This window comes from Scyliorhinus canicula, chromosome 10, assembly GCF_902713615.1.
Source record: "Scyliorhinus canicula chromosome 10, sScyCan1.1, whole genome shotgun sequence".
In the NCBI taxonomy this organism is placed as follows: domain Eukaryota; kingdom Metazoa; phylum Chordata; class Chondrichthyes; order Carcharhiniformes; family Scyliorhinidae; genus Scyliorhinus; species Scyliorhinus canicula.
In genome coordinates, this window is record NC_052155.1 from 52,326,332 (window position 1) to 52,344,134 (window position 17,803).

Here is a 17,803-nt window from a genome sequence, read left to right on the forward strand (position 1 = left end):
CATTCTCCCTCCCTATCCTTGTACATCGTTGGACACTAAGGGCCCATTTAGCATGGCCAATCCACCTAATCTGCACATCTTTGGACTGTTGGAGGAAACCAGAGCACCCGGAGGAAATCCATGCAGACACGTGGAGAATGTGCAAACTCCACAAAGTCAACTAAGGCCAGAATTGAATCCAGGGTCCCTGGCGTGTGAGGCAGCAGTGGCAACTATTGTGCCACCGTGCAGCCCTCAGTGGCACAGAGGGATCTGAGTGTCCTGGTACATGAATCACAAAAAGATTGGTATGCAGGTACAGCAAGTAATTAGGAAGGCAAAATAGAATGTTGATATTTATTTTAAGAGGAATGGAATATGAATCATAGAATCCCTACAGTGCAGAAGGAGAACATTCGAGCCATCAAGTCCACACCGGCCCTTTGGAAAGAGCACTCTACTTAAGCCCATGCCTGCACCCTATCCCCTTAACCCTACCTAGTGTTTTGGGCACTAAGGGGCAATTTAGCATGGCCAATCCACGTAACCTGCACATCTTTGGACTGTGGGAGGAAAGGGAGCACCCGGAGGAAATCCATGCAGACACGGGGAGGATGTGCAAACTCCACACAGACAGTCACCTGAGGCCAGAATTGAACCTGGGTCCCTGGAGCTGTGAGGCAGCAGCGCTAACCACTATGCCACTGTGCCGCCCATTAATGCAGATTTACAGGGCCTTGATGAGGCCTCATCTGGAGTACTGTGTACAGTTTTGGTCTCCTTGTTTGAAAAAGGTGACCCATAAAATGTAATCCATAATTGCATTAGAAACAGTTCAGAGAAGGTTCATTCAACTCATACCTGTGATGAAGGGCTTATCTTATGAAGAAAGGTTGAACAGGTTGGGCCTTTACTCATTGGAGTTGAGAGGAATGACAGGTGCGGTCTTATTGAAAAATATAAGTTGCTGAGGGGACTCGACAGGGTGGATACTGGGAGGATGCTTCTTCTTGTGGGGGAGACTAGAACTAGAGGACATGATTTAAGAAAAAGAGGTCTGCCTTTTAAGATGGAGAGGAGGAGAATTTTTTTCTCGCAGAGTTTAGTTGGTTTGTGGAACTCTCTTTCCTAGAAAACAGCGGAGGCGGGGTCACTGAATTTATTCAAGGCTTATTTAGATTTTAATAGATAAGGGAGTGAAAGTAGGGTTGAAACAACAACCAAATCAGCCACAATTTTATTACATAGAAACATCGTAATTTAACTCTCAACCAGGGGATCACTGATTGATCTCCCCGTGGACTTTGTAGAATATCAGTTCCCATGGTGAGCAGGCAGAGGCCCACCCAGCTGGGGCTCATTTGAGGGACCTTTAAATGTAGCTCCCAGACTCGGCAGTTTCCGATAGTCCTGGGCCGAGACGTTTGTTTTGTGTGCCGCAGTAGCGGCTTTATTTTCAGTTTAAAATAAACCAGTTTGGCCTTTCACTCCACATCTCCTGGAATAATTACATTGGCGACAAGGATCAAATGCAGGATTCTGAGCAGTCTTTTCGAAACTCCACGACGAAAATTCCAGTAAGATACAAGGCAAAAAGTAAACCCCAGAAATGCCCTCGTTTGGGAGGTTCAAGCCTCATGGTGCAGACGTGGAGGACTGGTCCTTGTATGCCGAACGCACGCTCTACATTTTCCATGGCAACGGAATGGGAGAGGGGTTCGCGCCGAGTTTCCTGTCTTGAATCACCCGCAGATTTTCCTTTAGCGACGGCACTTAGCCTCTGGAACGGAGAATTCCGCCCATAATGTTTTGGCCTCAACTGCTTTCTGTGGTAGCTAATTCCACAGACTCACCACTCTCTGGGTGAAGAAATTTTTCCTCATCTCAGTCCTTAAAGGTTTACCCCGTATCCTTAGACTATAATCCCTGGTGATGGATACCCTCGATGATCGGGAACATCCTCCCTGCATCTACCATATCTAGTCCTATTAAAGTTTTATGGGTTTCTATGAAGCCCCCCCCCCCCCCCCTCATTATTCTGAACTCAAGCATTGTGTTGACTGGTACACTGGGTGGGAATGCTGGCCTGGTGTTGGGGTGCGCAGACCCTATGGTCTCATTAATCTCACCTGGCAGTCTGACTAATTTGCCCTTTCTGTCTTTTACCTGTGCTATGTCCCTTGTGGCTGCCTGCTTTCTCAGCTGGTGAGCCAGTAGGCAGCTGGCCTTGTTGCTATGTTGATAGAAGGTCCCCTGTGTCTAGCGGGACTGGTTTACAGCTTTCCCGTTGGAGAGGAGATCAAACTCTATTTGTAGTCTTTTCCTCTTCACCAATAGTTCCACGTTTGGGGACGTGGAGTTCTGCCAGTTCACCTCCTGTATGGAGTCGCCCAACTGTTGCCTAGCCCTTCCTGTCTTTGAGTGTGCTGTATGCAATAATCTCCCCCTCATCACCACCTTCAGTGAAAGTGAAAATCGCTTATTGTCACGAGCCTTCAATGAAGTTACTGTGAAAAGTCCCTAGTCGCCACATTCCGGCGCCTGTTCGGGGAGGCTGGTACGGGAATTGATCCGTGCTGCTGGCCTGCTTGGTCTGCTTTAAAAGCCAGAGATTTAGCCCAGTGTGCTAAACCAGTCTCCCAGAATGTGGAGGGTGAGACGTCCACATTCTGGCTGTGGGTTACATACCCATCGATGGCTTGTGATATCGTCTCACAGAAGGCCTTGTTGGCGAGGAGGGCTGTATCCAGCCTCAATGGGGGACATTGGGCCCGTCCCATCTCCAACCTCACATCACATAGTGTGGAACATGGTCGGAGAATAATATTGTGGAGTATTCCGCTCCTACAAGTCTTGCAAGCACCAGGACAAAGAGGTTGATTCTGGTATAGACCTTGTAGACTTGGGAGAAGAAGAAGAACTCTTTCTCCCTCGGGTATGTGTATCTCCATGGGTCTACTACCCCATCTATTCCATTAAGGCGTTTAGTTCTCTCGCCATGCCTGACTATTTTCCCCACTTTAGGGCTGGATCTGTCCGTCCATGGATCCTGTACATAGTTAAAGTTCCTCTTCCCCCCCCCCCGGTAATGAGTTAGTGGGAGTCTATGTCGGGGATTTCTGCCATGGTTTTCAACATAAAGTCAGCGCCGTCCCAGTTGGGGGTGTGTATGTTTACCAGCACCACCAATGTGACATTTCCAGGACCCTGCTCACCATGACATATTGTCCCCTCAGGTCCATAACCTGTTTAGCACACTAGGCTAAATCGCTGGCTTTGAAAGCAAACCAAGGCAGGCCAGCAGTACGGTTCAATTCCCGTAACAGCCTCCCCGAACAGGTGCCGGAATGTGGTGACTAGGGGCTATTCACAGTAACTTAATTGAAGCCTACTCGTGACAATAAGCAATTTTCATTTCATAACCGCCTTTGTTGCGGTAATTGCTGTCCCCTTCTTGAGCAGTATGGCCACCCCCCAAGCCCTGGTCCCATTGCACGCCTGGTATGTCTGTCCCACCCAGCTCTTTCTTACCCTCAGTTGGTCCTTCTCCCTCAGGTGTGTCTCTTGGAGGATGATTACATCTGCTCTCAGGCTTTTCAGATGGGCGAGGACTCTGAATCTTTTAATTGGGCCTTTAAGTCCTCTGACATTCCAGGTGACTATCCTGATGAGGTGACCTCTGCGCCCCCCCCCCCCCCCCCCCCACCCCACTCTTGCCATATTCACCATGTGGACGTGCCCCTGCACTCTGGGGTTTCCCTTTGTTTGGGGGCCATCCAAGATGGCCGTTTCCGATATCCTTGTTCCTGCCGTTGTCACCAAGTGCGACATGTTGCAACCAGCACTTTACCCTCCCCCTGGAGCAGCTGGCAGAAAGGAGTGAGGACCCTGAGATGTGTAACCGGGTCCTGTGTAAATACTGCTGTTATGCTGAATAAACGTCATTCGTATAAACTCTTTGCCATTTACTTCACAGCTATACTAAGTGTGTGAGGAGGAGATGCTGCACTTGAATGTTAGCTATGAGACCTGATTGATAGAGAATGTTAGTAGGTGTGTGATGGGGTTCTTGTTATTTGTGTAGTGTCTGAAGCTAGCGTTGCAGTTGGTGCCAATATACTATTTGGAAGGTGCATTCACTGGCCTTGAGTACGTGTGTGAGGTTTATGCTTCTGTGTCAAGTCAATGGGGCTTGACTCCTGCATTAACCTCCATGGTTTTAATGTATGTATGAAAGGCCTCCTGAATCACTGCTGATATAGTGACTTTCCTATTTTCCACCTCCTCCACCAAGACCTCTCGTGTAGTTTCCAAAATCCTTGGCAGTTTACTTTGATGTTGTGCACAGTCTTTGCTATTTCCCAGGTCAGATACAGTCTTGCAAGCCTGCCAGCACGTGCTGTAGCCTCAATGCATCTCCCCTTTAAAAGGTGCAGGCTAGCTTTAACTGGTGATAGCAAGTTTGGTTCCCTGCTGATAGGTGCAGCCAATGAAGAATGTGGTTAGTGCTGGCTACTCGCACCAATCATTGAAATGAACAGGCAGCACCAAGTTGACAAACTGCCTGCATTACATTGAGCGGGTACAGGTCAATTGCCTATCATGACCTCTCTGTTCGTTTTCCAGGCTATCTAATTTAGCCTCCCGCCTGATTCTTCCATCCTCTTTATCTTTCCGAGCTTGAAGCAGGCATCCCAACTCAAACCTCTGTCGCTCTGCTCTTGGCTTCTGTCTGGGGATTGGCAAGTTCCTTCCTTTTTTAACTCATTCTCAGGATGTGGGTGTCACTGATAATACTGGCATTTATTCCCATGCCAGTTGCTGGCTACTGCACTTCAGAGGACAGTTAACAGCCATCGCTGGAATAACTTTTTGACCACATACGAACCAGTGGGGTTTAATAACAAACCATTCATTTTGTTGTCACTTTTACAGATATCAAACTCTAATTATATTTTTAAGCTGCTATGGTTGGATTTGAACTCATCCTCTGGATTACTCGTCCAACAATGTAACTGCTACAGCCCATATTTATTTTTCTCATCTTCATCGGCTTCTGTCCCTCTATAGCTCAAGGGCCTGACCTAAATCTAGGCTTCTCCCCGTCACTACTAGTCACCAGGCGATGTTGAGGACTCTTCCCCACCAACAGGGGAACAGTTCAGCATTAATGAGACAAGGTGTAAGCAGAGAAATGGAGGAGAGAGAAGGAGGGAGTTGGAGATTGCAGCCATTATTCACAGTAAGGATTTACATTTACTCTTGATGCTAAAATCACCATTCCCGGTTTTCCAACAGGTGAGAAGATGACAGAGGATGAGGTAGAGCAGCTGATGGCTGGACAGGAAGATGCCAATGGATGCATCAACTACGAAGGTAAGTTATTAAAATCAACATTGAAAGCTAGGCCTCATGGCACAATGTATAAGGGCACTGGTCTTTGTGATATTCAATGTGATATTCATACAGCGCAGGAAAGTCACAGTTTTGCACACATGGGCCAAAATGTTATGCTCCCGTCTATTCTGAGGCTGGGGGAGTGTGATAGGGATTGCCTCCAGGATCCCACCTGTTCCATCCTGGTAGCAATTTCACAGTGTGATTGAACCATCAATTCACCAGACACGTGTTTCCGATATGAATCTAGGCTTTAATCGACTTACTTCAGAGCCAGCCTGTTACCCGTTGATGAACTCTTAGTGAACTCAGGCTGACTCTGGACAAGGGTATTTATACAGCGGCACTAGGGAGAGGAGTCATGGGCGGAGCCAAGGGTGGAGCCCAGTACAAGTTCCTGAGTACTCCCAGAGCTACTCCCCCTAGTGGTACGATAGCGCCACAGCGCTTTACAAAGACAGTGTGAATTATCATATATATACATATATTACATTCACCACATTCACCCCCTGCAAAAAAATCAACTCCGGCGGGGGTGGTGGCCGACAACGTCAGTCTGTCCGGTGGTCGAATTGTCCGCTGTGACCTGCGGAGCACCGGGGTTGCAGCCTCTTGCGTTGGCTGGATGGGTGTTGTGTGCTGGGGTACGATGGCGGACTCCAGGGAGGGTTGTATCCGAGCTTCATACTCTCCTGGTTCGACCGGGGACTGGGGGCCTGGCCGGCACGGGTGCGCGGAACTGGTGGAGCGAGCTCGTGGGCTCGGGAGCGCGAGGGGGCAGCAGCATGGGGTGTAGGGTGAGAGGTCCTTCTGTGGGGGTAGAGGGGGCGCTGGATCCGGCGAGTGCCAGATCCCGGAGGGATACAGTGTCCTGACCGTCGTCAGGGAACTCGACGAATGCGTACTGGGGGTTGGAGTGGAGCAGGCGCACCTTTTCAACAAGGGGGTCGGTTTTGTGTGCCCTGACGTGTTTCCCCAGGAGTACGGGGCCCGGTGTCCTCAGCCATGCCGGAAGTGAGACCCCCGTGGTAGTGCCCCTGGAAAAAATGAAGAGCCTCTCGTGAGGGTCTGATTGGTTGCTGTGCACAAAAGGGACCTAATAGCGTGAAGCGCGTCTGGGAGGACTTCCTGCCACTGGGAGACTTGGAGCTTTCTAGACCGTAGGGTCAGTAGGACGGTCTTCCAGACCGTCGCGTTCTCCCTCTCCACCTGCCCATTCCCCCTGGAGTTGTAGCTGGTAGCGCTGTTCGAGGCAATGCCCTTGTCGAGCAGGTACTGACGCAGCTCGTCGCTCATGAAGGACGAACCCCGGTCGCTGTGTACGTAGCTGGGGAAACCAAACAGGGTGAAGATGCTATGCAGGGCCCTAATGACTGTGTGGGAGGTCATGTCGGGGCACGGGATAGCGAATGGGAAATGGGAGAACTCGTCTACGACGTTTGAAAAGTAAACGTTCTTGTTAGTTGAGGGGAGTGGCCCTTTGAAATCAATCGCGAGGCGTTCAAAGGGCCTAGAAGCCTTGACCAGGTGGGCCCTGTCTGGTCTATAGAAGTGCGGTTTGCACTCCGCACAGATCGGGCAGTCCCTGGTGACCGCTTTTACCTCCTTGTTGGAGAAAGGCAGGTTTCGGGCCCTGATGTAGTGGGCGAGCCGGGTGACCCCCGGGTGGCAGAGGTCATTGTGGATGACTTTTAATCGGTCGATCTGTGCGCTGGCGCATGTCCCGCGGGATAGGGCATCCGGTGGCTCGTTGAGCTTCCCGGGTCGATATTTGATATCGTAATTGTAGGTGGAGAGTTCGATCCTCCACCGAAGAATTGTGTCGTTTTTAATTTTGCCCCTTTGCAAGTTGTCGAACATGAAGGCAAACGATCTTTGGTCGGTGATGAGGGTGAACCTCCTACCTGCGAGGTAGTGCCTCCTGTGACGAATAGCCTCCACAATGACTTGTGCTTCTTTCTCGACTGAAGAGTGTCGGAGTTCTGAAGCGGAGAGGGTACGGGAGAAAAATGCGACTGGTCTCCCTGCCTGATTTAGTGTGGCTGCAAGAGCTACCTCTGAGGCATCGCTCTCTACCTGAAATGGAGTGGATTCATCCACCGCCCGCATGGCTGCTTTGGCGATGTCCTCCTTGATGCCGTCGAAGGCCTGGCGTCGGCTGACAGGGGAAATCGTGTGGCCCTAAAGAGTGGGCGGGCTTTGTCCGCATATTGAGGGACCCACTGGGCGTAGTAGGAAAAGAATTCCAAGCACCGTTTGAGGGCCTTGGGACAATGAGGGGGAGGGAGTTCTAAGAGGGGGCGCATACGGTCCGGGTCTGGGCCCAGCACTCCGTTTTCCACAACATAGCCGAGGATGGCTAGTCTGGTTGTGCGAAAAACGCATTTCTCCTTGTTGTACGTGAGATTAAGCTTCTGGGCCGTCTGGAGAAAACGGTGGAGGTTGGCGTCGTGGTCCTGCTGGTCATAGCCGCAGATGGTGACATTGTCCAAGTACGGAAACGTGGCCCGCAGCCCGTACTGGTCCACCATTCGGTCCATTGCTCGTTGGAACACCCAGACCCCATTAATGACGCCGAAAGGGACACAGTGGAAATGGAAGAGGCGGCCATCGGTCTCGAATGCCGTGTAGTGGCGGTCCTCCGGGCGGATTGGGAGCTGGTGGTGTGCAGACTTCAGATCCACCGTGAAAAAGAGCCGATACTGGGCGATCTGGTTTACCATGTCTGCAATCCTGGGGAGGGGATACGCGTCGAGGAGCGTAAATCTATTTATGGTCTGACTATAGTCGACCACCATACGGAATTTTTCCCCGGTCTTAACGACCACCACCTGAGCTCTCCAGGGACTATTGCTGGCCTCTATAACCCCCTCACTGAGTAGCCTTCGGACCTCTGCTCTGACAAATACCCTATCCTGCAGGCTATACCGCCTACTATGAGTGGCTATGGGTTTACAGTCCTTTGTGAGATTGGCGAAGAGAGGAGGGGGGTGGATTCGCAGCGTAGCGAGGCTGCAGATAGTGAGTGGGGGCAGGGGCCCTCCGAAGCTGAGGGTGAGGCTCTTGAGGTTGCATTGGAAGTCTAGGCCTAATAAGAGTGGCGCGCAGAGTTCGGGCAAAACGTAGAGTTTGAATTTCGAGTAGCTAGCGCCTCGGATTGTGAGTGTCGCGGCGGTGCGCCCCTGGATCTGGACCGAGTGGGAGCCTGAAGCGAGCGAGATAGTTTGCTGCATGGGGAAAACGGGGAGCGAATAGCGTCTTACCAGGTCTGGATGTATGAAGCTCTCAGTGCTCCCGGAGTCGAACAGGCATGGCGTTTTGTACCCGTTGATATGGACCTCTGCCATCGGGTTTCGCAGATTCTTTGGTCGTGATTGGTCCAGGGTGACCGCGCTGAGTTGCGGGTAGTCGGCGGCTCGATCAGCTGTGCTGGAGGGGCCCCGTGATGATTGCCCACTGAGTTCATAGTCGAATTCGAATTCTTCCGCAGAGTTGTCCGAGCGCGGAGATGCCGATCAGGCCCGTGGATCGCACGTGGCGGGCGGCGAGGAAGATGGCGTCCAAGATGGCGCCCCCCCATGAGTCACACGTGGCCGGCCGCGTGGTGGAGGTTTTCCAAGATGGCGGCCCCATGGATCGCACGTGGCTGGAGGGAGCGGAGTCGGGGCATAGGCCGCAGCGTTTCGGGCCCCGCGGGCCTGCGAGTGAGGGGAGCGATTACTTCGAGTCGCTGGGGAGTTGGAGGCTGGGGCCCTTTTAGCGAGGCACACTCTTGCGTAATGGACTTTCCGCCCGCAGCTGCTGCAAGTTGCGTTGCGGGCCGGGCAGTGCTGCCGCGGGTGCTGGTTCTGGCCGCAGAAATGGCAGGCTAGAGCAGCATAGTGGCTGGCTGGAGCAGCATAGTGGCTGGCTGGGCAGCATGGTGGCTGGCTGGAGCGGCATGGTGGCTTGCTGGGGCAGCATAGTGGCTGGCTGGGGCAGCATGGTGGCTGGGCGGCCGCGTAGCACAGGCCTGGGGGAGTCGCTGGTCGGGGGCCCATGATTGGGTCACGGGGTCCGCGGGGAACAAGTTAAGGCTGCGGAAGGAGAGCTCCATCGTGGTAGCAGCTTCCACGGTCATTTCTAAGTCCTGGGCCCCCTTTTCCAGCAGTCGTTGGCGCACATAGTTAGACCTGAGGCCCGCTACAAAAACATTGCATACAGCAAGTTCCCCGTGTTCAGCCGCGGTAACCGCTTGATAATTACAGTCATTGGACAAATTATTGAGTTCCCTTAGAAATTCAGTGAGTGATTCTGTAGGTTGCTGGCGGCGAGTCGTGAACACATGGCGAGCGTAAACTTCATTAATAGGCCTTACATAAATTTTATCGAGAACTGCTAGCGCCGCAGTATATGAACTGGCCGAGTTTAGTTGCGTTGAGATTCTGTGGCTCACCCTCGCGTGCTGTAGACTTAGCTTCTGATCCTCTGTCGTTTCGGCTGTGCTCGCTTCTGCCAGGTAGGCCTTGAAGCACCGCATCCAGTGGGAGAAGATTTCTTTAGCCTCTGCATCTTGCGGGTCGAGTTCCAGGCGTCCAGGCTTGAGGGCTGATTCCATAATCGATCTTTACTGTTCTTAAGTCGATTAAATTGATGGAACCATCAATTCACCAGACACGTGTTTCCGATATGAATCTAGGCTTTAATCGACTTACTTCAGAGCCAGCCTGTTACCCGTTGATGAACCCGTAGTGAACTCAGGCTGACCCTGGACAAGTGTATTTATACAGCGGCACTAGGGGGAGGAGTCGTGGGCGGAGCCAAGGGTGGAGCCCAGTACAAGTTCCTGAGTACTCCCAGAGCTACTCCCCCTAGTGGTAGGATAGCGCCACAGTGCTTTACAAAGACAGTGTGAATTATCATATATACATATATATTACATTCACCACACAGTGGAACTGGCAGGGCCTTGGAGGGGAAGCCTGCCCTTGCCCCAATTAAGGCCCTTGAGTGGTCACTTAAAGGACACTTAAGGGCCTTTTCTCACCCAGCCTCAATTTGGGGCCTCACGGTAGCATGGTGGTTAGCATCAATGCTTCACAGCTCCAGGGTCCCAGGTTCGATTCCCGGCAGGGTCACTGTCTGTGTGGAGTCTGCACGTCCTCTCCGTGTGTGCGTGGGTTTCCTCCGGGTGCTCCGGTTTCCTCCCACAGTCCAAAGATGTGCGGGTTAGGTGGATTGGCCATGCTAAATTGCCCGTAGTGTAAGGTTAATGGGGGGATTGTTGGGTTACGGGTATACGGGTTACGTGGGTTTAAAGTAGGGTGATCATTGTTCGGCACAACATCGAGGGCCGAAGGGCCTGTTCTGTGCTGTACTGTTCTATGTTCTAGGCTGGCAGGCAGATGACAGTTTTGGGGGGAAACCAATAGTTGCTCAGAGTTTGAACTCGGCCAGAAAAGAGTGGGGGTGGCTCCATCAGAAGCCTCCTTCTGACTGATGGCACCCTCCCCTTAAGGCCTGGTGACCTCCGGAACTCCCTTCTTCCCCCCAGCCTATCCCTTCAAATCGACCCCCCAGATGTTCCCTGTCCTGGAACCCCTACCACTTGCCTATCATCCAGTTCCCAGCACTTAATTCCAGGCAGTTTACTGCAATACCTCTTCCAGCCACTGCAGCACTGTGCCCAAAAGGTTGGAGAGCAGCTGGCCAACCTAATTGTCCAGCAGCTCTCCAAGCCGGGACTTCCTCCTGCGTGACCCGGAAACCTTGTTTTATACGCCGCAACCCTCATTAGAAGGTGAAATGGCATTGAGGCTGCTGGAGTTGGCAGGGCTGTGATCCCTGCTGGCTCTTCAGATGAGCCGCTGTCATCCTGAAAATTCAGGCCCCACAGTTTGTTTAGTTGAGGCCTCAACCCTTCTCAGTGACAGAAAGACAAATATCCCTCAGATTGCTTTTGGTGACTCCTGCTGAAAAATGTGCGTGTGTGAATCTGGCTTGGCTGTGATGTCCTTCCATAGTCGTATGGGCTACTGACACCCCCACCTTGGCTCACACAGGGAAGAATGGCCACCAAGCTTAATGTGCAGCTATCAGTGCTTAATATGTGACTATCAGTGTATGTGAAAATGTATCCTTGCATCAGTCAGCAACTTCAGGAAAGAAAAATACTGGAATAATTGAATGTTTACATAGAACATGCTGAGTGGGGAGAAACATAGCACATTCATTGGCTTGCTTGGATCGACACCATTGAAATTATCATAGCTACACACAATTTGTTAGGAGCAACATCTAACTTGGTCATTACTCTTCCTGTCATCTCTTGTGTTTGGACACAGCCCAGATTGATGGGATGAAAGTTTATTTTTGTTAGTTGGCTCTAAAGACCCTATATGAATTAATTTTCTTTGCTGTTAGAGAATGAGGCACACTGCAAGACAGGTAATTCATTACCCTTCAGAGAACATTGGCTCAATTTTCTAGATCGAGTTGTAATCCGATATCGGGATGAATTCTGGGTTGAAAGCAGAAGAGCAAATGGTGGGACGATGGGTGTGATCTTCCTGGAGGTAGCCAATTAAGATACCAGCTCTGGTAACCCTGTCCAATTGGGGATGGCAACCAGCATCTAGTATTGCAGGGGTCCAATTGGTATGGTCCACGGGGAGGGTTGCCAGCTGCTTTCGGGTGATATTTGGCCATGGGAGGGAAGCTGCTGTCATTGGAGCAAGGCCAAGCATTATTGGACACATCAATCTCTATGAAGTGGCTGCAAAGGCATGCCTGCTGCCTGGAGCTAGAACCCCTTCATTAACTGGCAGTGGCAAATAAATTGAAATCCTCAAAACAGACACAGCTCAGACCTCCCCCTGACAAGCTGCCCTGATATTTGTCAGGCTTCTGAAACCACAGGGGGACCGTGCGCTGTGGGAAAAATCTCTTGTAGCCTAGAAAATTGAAGATAAGTGGCTTATTACTACCATCCTTAACTGGATTCCTGCCACTGTTGAGTAAGTTTAGACAAACCTGCCAGTGGACCTCTGGGAGAAAAGCACATCGAGGCAGGAATGTTCCCAGGAGAACACCGGCTTGGGTCACTATCTGTGTGGAGTCTGCACATCCTCCCCGTGTGTGCGTGGGTTTCCTCCGGGTGCTCCGGTTTCCTGCCACAGTCCAAAGATGTGCAGGTTAGGTGGATTGGCCATGATAAATTGACCTTGCTGTCCAAAATTGCCCTTAGTGTTGGGTGGGGTTACTGGGTTATGGGGATGGGGTGAAGGTGTCGACCTTGGGTAGGGTTCTCTTTCCAAGAGCCGGTGCAAACTTGATGGATTGAATGGCCTCCTTCTGCACTGTAAATTCTATGATCTATGATCTATGATCTAAACATCTGAAATGCATCTTTCCAAATTTCCTCATGCCCCAGCACCAAAGCTGTTTCTACTGGCCTGGGCAAATTCAGTCCCAATGGTGTAGATTTTACCATTAGAATTCAATTCAAACTAGCCAAGGAGGGCATAGTCATCGATAATGGGGCAGTGCCAAAGGACTGAATTTAATCTTTGCTGGATCTGACCTAGAAGTATTCAGTGCTGAATATTCCATTCCCAGGACTTCCCTTAATTACCAGGCACTATAAGTAATTTGGGAGGTCTTGTGGCGCAGTGGCAGTGCCCTAACCTCTGGGCCAGAGGTCCGGGCACTACCCCTGTGCCACAACACCTCCAAAATTAACTCTGCGTTTAACACCCAATTCAGGACTTGATGGCCATGGAAGGTCTGCTCATAACATGGTTGATTATCAGCCTGTAAATATTTCCAGTACGCTTGATGGCAGATGGGCAGTATGGTGGCGCAGTGGGTAGCATTGCTGTCTCACAGCTCTGAGGAATTGGGTTTGATCCCGACTCTGGGTCACTGTCCGTGTGGGGTTTGCACGTCCTCCCCGTGTCTGCGTGGGTCTCACCCCCATAACCCAAAGATGTACAGGGTAGGTGGATTGGCCATGCTAGATTGCCCCTTCATTGCAAAAAAATAATAATTGGGCAATTTAAATTTATAAAAAAACAAGAAATATAAAAAAGAAAATGCTTGACGGCAGACGATAAGAATGGGAGAGTTTCCTGGTCGGCCATACTGCAGAAGACAATGGCAAAATCACTGCAGTACTTTTCCCAGCATAATCATGGACCAATCCAATGGAAGTTCATGGTCACCAAGGCACTCTTAGGGTGCGGTATCTGAAACAGGATGATGAGTAATTCACCAACAAAACTTCCCTGCTGTTCAAAATGTCCATGAAATGTTTCCATTCATTTCATCTGAAATACAGAGTAGCACTCCCTCCTTACTGACACTGTAGTATCAGTTCAAGTACCTGATCTCAATACTACCCACTGGTCACAATGCTCCCTCAGGAGCCTAATGTTAGCTTCACTAGATAGCAGGATCCCTTTGCAACCCAATGTGATCTTCACAATGCTGTCCATGGGCCACCTCAGTCCCTCTTGTCCAATGCTAACTTTACTGTCTACCTGAGTCACTATAGAGACCTATGGCCTTACCAGTGAAATACATTTTGTAGGCCTGTTTACAACATTGAAACTCTCATCAAACAGGGCGCTAGTATTGATAAACTGGAAACCAAAAGCTATAATTTCACCTCGGGTACAAGCTAATTTTTCTGCATTTAAGGTCATCAAACAATTAACTTCCACTGTCTTATTTTTCAGCTTTTGTAAAGCACATCATGGCTGGTTGAAGATTGGAAGTGGTTGGTGAGCATGTTTCCTTTGAGAAAACTGGTTTGTAATTCTTAATATTGTGTTTGCTATTGGGGTTGCCTAATCATGTTTGGTTGCTCATATCACAAGATTTGAGATTAAATTCCCACTGGCCCAGGGTCAGTGAATAATTTAAATCCACCTATTTACAAATTACCCCCCTTGCTTTTCGGCTTCTTGTGGGGAGCAGACGCCTAAGTTTTTATAATAATTCAATCACAAGAGGTATACATCACGGATAAAGTCGGCTTTAATTGACCATCCCCAAATGCCCTTGATATGGTAATGGTGAGATTCTTCTTGACAACTGAGAGGATTTCTAGGCCATTAAGAATCAACAATACTGCTGTGGATCCCAGTCAAATGTAGACTAGGCTTGGTAAGGTCAGCTAATCCCTTCTCTGAAGGACATAGGATAAGTTAATCTAGTAGTTACGTGGTCACCATTGCTGATCTCAACTTTTAGTCGCAGATTGATATAATTATGTAACCAACACAAGGAGATGTTTACAAACAAATTGATAGCTGATCCCACCTTCCAGCTAACTATTATCGCACAGCAAAGAAGGAATGAAAACTGATAGCGGATGGTGTAGCAGTGAGCCATGCACGTCAGGAAAATTCCATATCCATATGCAGTCTGTGCTGAATTAACTGGTTTCAGCCAAGACACCATTTAAACTTCGAAGATTAGTACTCTGTGCTAGGGTAGAAATCAGTCAGGGTTTCTGTTTCCAATTGATATCCTTCTGGAAGTGTGTGTCTATGGATATCAGGATATCAGGGAACAACAGTGTTGTAGTTGGTTTTGATGCTTTCCACAAAAGGGAAAAAAAGAGCTGACATATTGTTGGTTCAAAGAATGGGCAGGTATCAGATACCCATCTGCAGTACATCCTTCATCTTCTCAACGGTATATGGCGATGGGTACTAAATGGCAGTGTTGTCAGTGATGCCTGTACTCTCAGAATGAATTTAAAGAAAAGACTACCCAAATAGGGGACCAGATTCTTCACCTCCGTGGCAACAGTTCATTCAATTATTCAAAATAATTTATTGTATGTGAAGCATGTTTCTGAAGAAATATATAATCTGCATAGAGGTGTCATATTTCCTTTCATTTCTTTTACTTCCACCCACGTTTTATGGCTCTGATTCATTCTCTTCATCTTTCTTCTCTTTCTCACAGCAACTTTTCTATTTGATTTGTTTTTTCAGGGCTCCAGCCTCAGACAGGAACCCTCCGTTTTGTCTGACAGGACAGCACCCAGTGAAAATGTTCCCTCTACAGCCCCTGGTGATCTTAAACAGAGTCCTGGAATCCCATGGAACGTTTATATTTGTCTTGGTATCTCTGTAATCCTGTCAGTAACTAACATCAAGGATTTCCTTGTAATGGCCCAAATGTAATTATTTTCTGTGCAATAAAATCAACTTTTCAAATGGTTTAATGAGATTCCAGTCATTTTTCTGAAAAGGTAATTAAAGTACTTTGTTATGTCCAAAAAAGTGTTGATTTAACCACTGATCTACAACAGTGCACTTAAGACTTCTGAGCCTTTTCAGGAAGCTGAGTGGAAGGAGCATAGAATGGTTACAGCACAGGAGGGAGTTATTCAGCCCAGTTTGACCGTGCTGGCCCTCTGCAAGGGTAACTCAACTCGTCGCCCTCCCCTATCTTTTCATCATAGCCCGATAATCATCTGATACATTGGAGCCTCCACCATCACTGTCCATTTCTCCAGGTTGCAACGTGCTCCCGCAGCAATTCAGAATCTCTTGGGGGAGGGGGAGGAAGAGGCAGGTTGGCTCGACGGTTGCCAGGATTATCCTGGAGTCTGCAGGAATTGAAGATCAATCTCCAGGAAACTGCTGTGCACAACCCTGGAGACAAATCATCAGGATGCTAAAAAGGTAGGGCTGAATTCTCCAGTTACCCATGTTTCTCGGCAACATGCCGTTCGCTAGCAGCGAGATTCTCTCTTCCCGCCGCTTGTCAATGGGAAATGCCCTGACGGGAGTGCGCTGCCAACGGGAAAAGTGAATCCCGACAACCGAAAAATTCCAGACATATTTTTTTTTTGTTATTTTCTTTGAATATTTCCCATTATCAGATATATACGAATTAGAGGGAAAATAGCTGTTTTGCTAACAGCCAAGCATCATCCATCTGGATACTGAGTATCTTTATTTTCCATTTGGGGTAGGAAGCCAATGCGTCATCGGCATAGATGTGTTGGCTGAATAATGGCTGGAGTGTGGGAGTAAGTCAGGTGATGAAAGCTCCTGGTTACAATACCTCACAGTTGGTTGGACGGCTGGTAAGGGACAGATTGGTGCGAGCAGAACGCAGTTTGATCCCTGTTCTAGCTGGTGTGGATTGGGAACCCACCTCCTTAATCCTACCTGTAGTAGGGGTCATGGTGCTGTGGATTGGATTTGCCTTTGGGCAGGGAATAGAAGAGGAATTATCAAATACCTATTTAAAAGTCATGCTTGAATCTGCCTTCCCCACCCTCTCAGACAGTGCATTCCAGATCCTAACCATTTGGTGCATAAAAGGTTTTTTCTCAGGTCGCCCTTGGTTCTTTTGTCATTCACTCAAGGCAGCATCCCTTGGTTTCCGGTCCATCCATCGACGAGACGAATTTCCCCTTATCCACTCCATCACACCCTCATGATTTTCAACGTCCCATTAAATCTCCTTTCAACCAATCAGAGGGTTAGATAGGGTGGACAGCGAGAGCCTTCTCCCGCGGATGGAGGTGGCTAGAACGAGGGGACATAGCCTTAAATTGAGGGGTAATAGATATAGGACAGAGGTCAGAGGTGGGTTTTTTACGCAAAGAGTGGTGAGGCCGTGGAATGCCCTACCTGCAACAGTAGTGAACTCGCCAACATTGAGGGCATTTAAAAATTTATTGGATAAGCATATGGATGATAAGGGCATAGTGTAGGTTAGATGGCCTTTAGTTTTTTTTTTCCATGTCGGTGCAACATCGAGGGCCGAAGGACCTGTACTGCGCTGTATCGTTCTATGTTCTATGTTCTAACTCTTCTCTAAAGCTCCAGCTTCTCAAATCTATCCACATAACTGAAACCCTCTTCCCTGGAAGTATTCTTGTCAATCTTTTCTGCCTTGTCTCCATTGCCATCACATCCTTCCTAAAGTATTCCTAAAGTCATTGATTCATGAAGTCATTTCAAGCACAGAAAGACAATAGGCCCACTGACTCCATGCTGAGACTCGGCAGAGTAATCTGGTCAGTCCCATTCGCCCACTCAATCCCTGTAGCCCTGCAGATATAATTCCTTCAAATGCCCATTTCCTTTAGAGATCATTAACTGTTTCCACTTCCACCATCCTCATGGGCATTGAGTTCTAGGTCATTACCATTCACTCTGTAAAGTAGTTTGCCCTTATATCTCCCCCTGCATCTCTTGCCCAAACATTAAATATATGTTGCTTAATACAATTGGCTAATAGGAAGAGTTTTTTGTTCACCTTATCCAAACCTGGTTTCATAGAATCATGAAGTGCAGAAGGAGGCCATTCGGTTCATCGAGTCTGCACCGGCCCTTGGAAAGAGCACCCTACCTAAGCCCACACCTCCACCCTATCCCTGTAACCCAGTAACCCCACCTAACCTTTTTGGACA

At 49.1% G+C, this 17,803-nt stretch overlaps 1 protein-coding gene across 4 annotated transcripts in view; it reads left to right on the forward strand.

The window, feature by feature from the left end:
• The window catches only part of LOC119972366 (myosin light chain 1, cardiac muscle-like), a 42,312-nt gene extending 26,717 nt beyond the window's left edge, over positions 1-15,595 (forward strand). The window contains exons 5-7 of one of the 4 annotated variants that reach the window (XR_005462039.1): positions 5,278-5,352; positions 14,092-14,165; positions 15,363-15,595. Coding sequence is in view for 3 of the 4 variants with exons in the window: in XM_038808927.1 (XP_038664855.1) it covers positions 5,278-5,355; positions 14,094-14,122 (107 nt within the window). In the remaining variant the exon portion in view is untranslated. Of the gene's footprint in view, positions 1-5,277; positions 5,356-14,091; positions 14,166-15,362 lie in introns of all 4 variants that reach the window. The other 3 variants (XM_038808928.1, XM_038808927.1, XM_038808926.1) reach the window with 3 other exon arrangements.
• Positions 15,596-17,803: the final 2,208 nt, after the last annotated feature.